Source organism: Mytilus trossulus, chromosome 9 (genome assembly GCF_036588685.1).
Source record: "Mytilus trossulus isolate FHL-02 chromosome 9, PNRI_Mtr1.1.1.hap1, whole genome shotgun sequence".
In the NCBI taxonomy this organism is placed as follows: domain Eukaryota; kingdom Metazoa; phylum Mollusca; class Bivalvia; order Mytilida; family Mytilidae; genus Mytilus; species Mytilus trossulus.
Window position 1 is genome coordinate 51010894 of NC_086381.1, and position 7794 is coordinate 51018687.

At 33.6% G+C, this 7794-nt stretch overlaps 1 protein-coding gene across 1 annotated transcript; it reads left to right on the forward strand.

Annotated features, from left to right (window-relative positions):
* Positions 1-1906: 1906 nt before the first annotated feature.
* Positions 1907-7416, forward strand: LOC134683079 (fucolectin-1-like). The gene is made up of 3 exons (XM_063542139.1): positions 1907-2054; positions 5825-6040; positions 6986-7416. The coding sequence occupies exons 1-3, from the start codon at positions 1922-1924 to the stop codon at positions 7204-7206; spliced, it is 570 nt and encodes a 189-aa protein (XP_063398209.1). The 5' UTR covers positions 1907-1921; the 3' UTR covers positions 7207-7416.
* The last annotated feature ends 378 nt before the right edge of the window (positions 7417-7794 follow it).

A 7794-nucleotide genomic window follows, 5' to 3' on the forward strand; every position in this document is an offset into this window, starting at 1 on the left:
AGTGGCCCATTTTATAGCAAGGTTTGTTTGAAACGTCTTTCTTTTTGAGAATTTTCAAGGTTGTTTTTAATCGGTGTAAGTGGGTTAATAAGAAGTGCATCTGCATCATGTACATTAAGTATTCTCAGTACTCATCTGTGTTTTTCCTTAAAATCTGATTGGTATGAATTATAATGACACAGTTTGATGTCAAAACAGATTCAAGTAGATTTCTGAGAAAATGATAAACAAAAATATAACATGTATTACGCACTTTAGATTACTTGCACTCTTGACACTGTTTATATAAAATAAAATTAATTAACCGAAATACCGAGTTCCACGGAAAATTCAAATCGGAAAGTCCCTTACCAAATGTTACAGTACTGCAATATACTGCAACAATTTCTTCATTTGGCTACTAAACATTAATGTATACTAGTGCAGCAAAGTGGACGCAAAACTATACTCCGAAACATACAAATGAATCAAAATTTTGAAATAAAAACACACAAGACTAGCAAAGGCTAGAGATTCATGACTTGGACCGATGCAGAGAGAGGCGAAAGATACCAGAAGGATAGTCAAACACACAAATTGAATATAAACTGACAACGCCATGGCTAAAAACAAAAGAGACAAACAGACAAATTATAGTATTGAAAATGCTTTAGGGTGAAGTAGGTTTTGTGAGATCTCAACCCTCTACCTATTCTTCTTGCCAATGTTGAACAAACAAACACATAGAAAAACGCAAAGTAAAATTCATTTTAAGAGTTTGATGCTAGAATTGGTTACAGAAGAAACCTAGGAAAATGGCATATCAAGGGATTAAACCGGAAGGTGATTGGGACGATCTATCCGACCGTTTGAAAGAGTGTTTGTCAGAGATAAGGGACTGGATAACTTTAAATATTCTGAAACTGAATCAGGACAAAACAGAGCTTATCGTCTTTGCTCCGAAACATCGAGTCAAACAGTTATCAAAGTATGAGCTACCCTTCGATGACACTATTTTAATTGATGCGAACTGTGTTAGGAATCTGGGAGCGTTCTTTGATAAGTCTATGAGTATGGATCAGCAGCTAACAGCCGTCTCAAAATCATGTTACCACCAGATTCGAACCATCGGAAACATCTCGTTTTATTTTATACTTAATTTCTCTCAAACTATTAAGCTGATTAAAAAAAAAACTTGGCAGTAATGCTTATCAAATTTAGTGATCCAAGTGAAAGTAATATAAAGACTGAAGTATTCGGGTTATGAAGCACCTATGCATTTTATATGACACAAAAAGGCAGCTTCCTTCATCACCAAAGTCTTGTGATGTCTAACCTAATTTTATATGAATGGTGTTAACCATATATTTCGATTTGACTTTTGTTATGTTCTTCTTGACATTTTGTCTCATGATGTATCTTAACTATACTTAATTTTTTCCATGTGCAAAAAATATTGATCCCCCTCTGTGTATTTATAAAAAAAATCGAACCCCCCTTTTCCACACACAGAAAAAATTTAATCCCCCTACATTTTGACCAGCCCACCCTCCCAAATATAAAATGAGAAGTCCCTTAGTTCGTGTAAATAAGAGACAAATTGCAGATAATAATAAAAATTACGATTAATGTTTCCCTGAGACACAGATGTGTAACCTACTTCCTCAGTAAAAATGACTTTTAAAAAGGTACATGAACTATAAATCACACTGTCATTATATGAAAATAGGATGTAGTATAATTGCCAACGAGACGACTATCCATCATTTGCGTTCTGTACGTAAATGATAGAAATGATAAGTAATGTTTTAAAATTACATTATAGTTGACATGTAAAGCCACAACAGGATTGAAATTACAACAGGATTTCTCGGAAATATATTTCAATAAAAATATGTTTTTAACAATATTTTGGAGTGGGGTGATATGACGTCATAAAATAATGTTATATATAATACCGAACGGATACTGTAACTGTGGGCTTAGGTTGATAAAAAGAACTGACGACGAAATGGTAGGCTTGAATGTTTTTGTAACATACTGTGTACTCCTGGTTTCTGTCACAGAGAGTTCTTGTAAGTTTTGAAAATAAGGGTAGAAAAATGAATTTATGAAAATTCATTGTTAAATTAATGAACTAAATTATAACATGTAAATTATAAAACTAGAAATCCCTAATGTCCGAAACGGTTGACGCAAACATAACGTTGGTACTCTGAATTTAATTTAAAAAAAAGGCAAAGATAAGCGCGAATAACTGTTTAGTTAACATCTTTTATCAATAGTTTTATTGTGTTAATACTATAAATATTTAAATTGATCGATACATTTTAATACTATTTTTATACCTATTTATATATTAATCTATTTATGCATTGTTTGCCTTTTATTTTATTTCTTTATTCCCTTTAGATCTATGAAGTACTATAGATCACGGACTGACCTTATTTTTAGAGTCGCTGACCGGTAACGTTTGCGTTATGCCATAACTTATGGTTTGGTTATCGTAAGGATTCTGCTGTAGAACTGCCGGTAATTATAACCTGACTCCATTTCTGAGTCACTGACCAGTTTCTCTTGCTGTGTGAGTTTGTTGTTTAGTAGGCAGAATCGGCAATAGTACTGCCAATTATGCCTGTTTTAGACACTGACTGTTTACTGATGCAGTGTAATTTGGTCTACTTCGTTGTTCATGACGTTATTGTCTTTTGCACTGACTGGTACGGTCTAATTAGGGCCCCGCCTTTAGGCGGGTCGCCCTATAGTGACCAGTCTGTCCGTCCGTCCGTCCGTCCGTCCGTACGTCTGTCTGTCCGGCGTAAACATGTCGCACCGTAACTTGAGAACGACTTACCCAAATTTCATGAAACTTAACATAGTTGTTTCTTATGATGGTCAAATGATCTGTATACTTTTTGGTGAAAATAAGATTTAAACTTTTTGAGTTACGGCACTTTGTAACTAAAACAGGGGTGTGTTTTTTCACATGTCGCACCGTATCTCAAAAACGATTCTTGATTATGGCTTAAAACTTTAAACACTTCTTAGTTGTATTAATCTTAATATCTGTATACTTTTTGGTGATGATTCAAAATTTTCTTTTTGAGTTATTGAGTATTTTGTAAAAAAGGGGGAGTTTTTTTTTACATGTCGCACCATATCTCAAAAACGATTTATGATTATTGCTTAAAACTTTACACATGTCTTTGTTATATTAATCTAAAGATCTGTATACTTTTTGGTGATGATTCAAAATTTCATTTTTGAGTTATTGAGTATTTTGTAAAAAAGGGGGAGGTTTTTTTTACATGTTGTGCCGTATCTCAAAAACAATTTATGATTATTGCTTAAAACTTTACACACTTCTTTGTTATATTAATCTAAAGATCTGTATACTTTTTGGTGATGATTGAGTCAAAACTTTATTTTGGAGTTATTGAGTATTTTGTTAAACAAGGGAGGTTTTTTTTACATGTCGCGCCGTATCTCAAAAATAATTTATGATTATTGCTTAAAACTTTACACACTTCTTTGTTATATTAATCTAATATGTAATCTAATAATGTATATTTTTTGGTTTTGATTCAAAATTTTATTTTAGTGATATTTAGTTTTTTTGTAAAAAAAAAACAGGGTTGTGGGTTTCACATGTCCCGCCGTGTCTCAAAAACAATATATGGTTATTGCTTAAAACTTTCTCAGAAACTATATATATTTATGATTATTGCATAAAACTTCCACACAAGACGTCGGGCGTATCATGCGCTCATGGCGCAGCTGTTTATTAATTTTAGTTCATGTATATGTCTTGGAGCTTAGTATGCCGTCCATTTTCTCTGAACTAGTCACACATTTGTTTTTAGGGACCAACTGAAGCCCGCCTCCGGATGCGGGATTTTCTCGCTGTGTTGAAGACCCATTGGTGGCCTTCGGCTGTTTTCTGATCAATGGTCATGGGTTGTTGTATCTTTGATCAAAAACTTTCGTTACTACATGTATTACAAAAATTTAGCACAAAGCATTATTCAGTTTTTACAATTTACCTTTAAATGTTCTCGTCCTGAATATACTCTAAAATTTTAACTGTTAAACGTCACGGAAAATATCCATTCATCCATCCATTCTTATTAGTGTAATGCAAATGGCGGTAAATTCGAAGCACCAGATCATCCCTAGTTTTTCGTAGGGTTCGTTTTGTTCAGTTTCTATGTTGGGTTTTGTATACTGGTAATGTCTTTCGGTCGTTTTCGGGTTTTTAGCATGGTGTTGTCAGATTGTCATCGCCTTATGAGTTTGAATATCCCTATGGTACAGGGTTGATGACACAAAACACAGGCTAACTGTAGTTGAACAGTTACTATTCAGTTTGCAGTTTATGTTAAGCGGTTGATGAATAGAACGAGAACAATTGCACATACATTTTCTCAATAGAGCTTTCTTACAAATTGACGAAAGGTACGCACGAACGTAAAGGGAGCACGCATTTCATTTCTACAATAACAGTTAAAAGAGTCTTTGTTTTATCCAGTAAAACAGCATTCTTTTCTAAATCAAGTTAAATTAAAAAAAAATAATATCGCAAATATTACACTATTTTAATATAATCAAACAGAGAAAAATAGTGTCAAATACACTTACGTCCGATACGTTACTTACCTAAACCACGAGTACACACATTTCCGCGGGAATTTTTTAAGCACGAGTTTCACGATTAATATTTCAATAACATTAATGAAGTTCATTAGTCTAAATTGAACGACAAGATTCCCATTTATTTTTATTTGTTACAGTACACTTTCAGCAAATTGTCAAAGTGGAATATCGAGATTTGCTAAAAAATGATGCTACAATGTTTTTAAAAAGTAATGTTGAATAAATGTAGAAAAAAAGACTTTGTAAACCAAGAAAATAAATCTACAATTTTGCACCATATATATTGTGGATTTTATAATGTCGATTTAACAGTACACATGTTTGGAAGATAGCCGCGAAGTTGTCCCTTATCGTCCAGTGGCTAATATTTCATGAATGTTCGGGACTATAGGCAAAACGCAGTTATACGCTAAAATAACCGTTCCATTGCTCCCGTGTATCATATATACACATTTAGGGGGGGATTAATATTACCAGGGGAGAGGCGATGATTCAAAAGTTATGAAACGAGCACCAGCATATAGCATAGTATGAAGATCATCTTTTTTTCTTCATTTTCATTTTATTATTTTGAGCGTTGCAAATTTTGAATCAAGTATTTGTGTTTCTGTTAGGGAAGAAGACAATGAATTTGCTTTGACATTTTCTTAGGTTAAACAGGGCAACATTGTAATATTGAAGAGTGGGGAGGGGCCGGTTTTTAGTCTTCTCGGGGCATTTTGTTCGTCTGACTACTCTATATTTAGAATATTTTTTAGTGTTATCTCCTCCGACCTGGTGGTATCAATAATCATATTCTAACCTATCGTACGTCCCGAAATCCTAAATATATATCTCAAGAAAAATCCAATTTTATAAGTGCATTTGCATGCACGATAATTGTCCGAAGTTCCACGACTATTATTTAAATATGTCAACATAAAGGATCCCTAAAACGAGTCTTACGTATGATTCGTCAAGCATACGTACCTTTCGTCAATTTGTAAGAAACCTCTATTAAACATTAAGAATTACAATGTATCTTCACTTCGAAGGTGATCTATATATTTTTCTATTTTTTCTACGGAATGCGTGCTAATCATTTTGGTCACAGTAGGATATACCACAAACGATACTATGACATGTTATCATTTATTAGAAACATATAAATAAGAAATTGTTGTTAAAGTACAGTGTTTATATCACATTCCAGACAATCCTGATGTTGAAAGTTTGCAAGAGGTAGCAGAAGGAAAGACATCCACTCAAAGTACGCAACATTCCAGTTATAAACCTGGTAATGCTAATGACGGAAACCTTAACACTTTTTCGCACACCACTGACGAGCAGTCACCATACTGGGAGGTTGACCTTGGTCGTAATTACAAGATCAGACAGATCGAAATATTTGCACGGAGAGACTGTTGTGGTAAGCTGGTTTGTTAGAATTATAAAGTTAATTGTCTAATATGTTTTATATCAATAAATGCAACAAGTGACAGTCATTGGCAACTAAACTTTGACACAAATATTGCACCAAAAGCTGCACAGGAGGTAAAACAACTGTCCGCCCAATATAATTAGATTAAATTGACTAGGAAATTATGAGCTGTAATACTGATACAAAGGGATAGATAAGCCATTGTCCTTATTGCATATACAAAAGATGTGGTATGATTGCCAATTTCACAACTATCCACAAGAGACCAACATGACACAGAAATTAACAACTATAGTTCACCGTAAGGCCTTCAACAATGAGCAAAGCCCATACCACATAGTCAGCTATAAAAGGCCCCGAAATGACAATGTAAAACAATTTAAACGAAAAAACTAACGGCCTTATTTATTTAAAAAAATGAACGAAAAACAAATACATGTATGTAACACATAAACAAACGACAACCACTGAAATACAGGTTGCTGACTTGGGACAGGCACATAGTTACATGTTTTAACATACATAATGTGGCGGGGTTAAACATGTTAGCGGGATCCCTACCCTCCTCCTAACCTGGGACAGTGGTTTAACAGTACAACATAAGAACGAACTAAACAAATCAGTTGAAAAAGGCTAAACTTATCAGATGGACAAAAATACAAGTAGACGTGGACGGTTACTTGTATATCCTAACAACAAAAAAGACACTAGGTACAGATCCGATAGTACTCGCAGTTAACTGACAGCTAGTTCAAAGCCTCTTACAACTAATAAGAATTGTGTACGAAACCTATGACCGTCCAGAACTTTCTTGTATATATACAAATAAACAGTCTCTGCCATTTGTAAAAGCTCAGACACGAAATGACTTTTATTTTTTTATTTTTAAATAACTGTTTTTCTTGATTTTAAGTTTTTTAATTTATGTTACAGGTGATCTTATCCGCAAATTAGATATAACCGCGGGACCATCACATAATCTGATGACGCGTTGCGGTTTTTACTCAGGACCTGCCAAGACAAGAGACCACCTGGTCTTTGAATGCAGACCGATAATAAATGGCCGTTACGTAAGAATTCAGAAGAATGACTCGACAAACCTAGCTTTAGCCGAGGTGCAGGTGATGGCAATTGTTGACAAGACAGTTGGATAAAGAGACTTGTTTCTCAATTGCATATATATATCACTTGAAATATAATACATGTATCTCAAAAAGTTTGATTAAATACGAATGGGAGTCTTTTGTCCTCATGGATAACAAATGACAGCAAACAATTGGTAAAAAGTTTTAATGAGGAAAGCGAATTTTTATGCAAGAATATTTGGACATAACTCCGAAAATAAAGCTTTATTTTAAAAAGTACAGTAAATGTTTTATTAGTTTATGTAGCAAGAAAACAAGAGGGTTACCCTATGTTCTATCTTCCAGAAGCCTTTTATAAGATGTGTATTTTTATATTTTATTCAATTTAACCTATATATTTAGTTTTCTCATTTAGTAAAGCTTTCGCCATTTACCATTCTTATGTCATATCAATTTTGCGTTACACTAACTTGTAGTACATTTGATGAAATATATAGCCAATTCTTATCTGATTTATATTTTCCCCTAACGGTTGATTATTATCTATCGAGTATGAGCTTAGTTCTTCATTGGTCAAAATTCAATTATGATGTCAAACTTTCTTGCTTTAATCTGAATTTCCTACTCCTGTTCACATAGGGAGATCATGTTTTTGTC

Excerpts from the sequence above, each read along its gene's own strand:
- LOC134683079 (XM_063542139.1), top strand. The coding sequence starts at position 1,922 with ATGTTATATATAATACCGAACGGATACTGTAACTGTGGGCTTAGGTTG. Across the intron at positions 2,055-5,824 it reads TTCTGTCACAGAGAGTTCTT|ACAATCCTGATGTTGAAAGT; the intron begins GTAAGTTTTGAA and ends ATCACATTCCAG. Across the intron at positions 6,041-6,985 it reads TGCACGGAGAGACTGTTGTG|GTGATCTTATCCGCAAATTA; the intron begins GTAAGCTGGTTT and ends TTTATGTTACAG.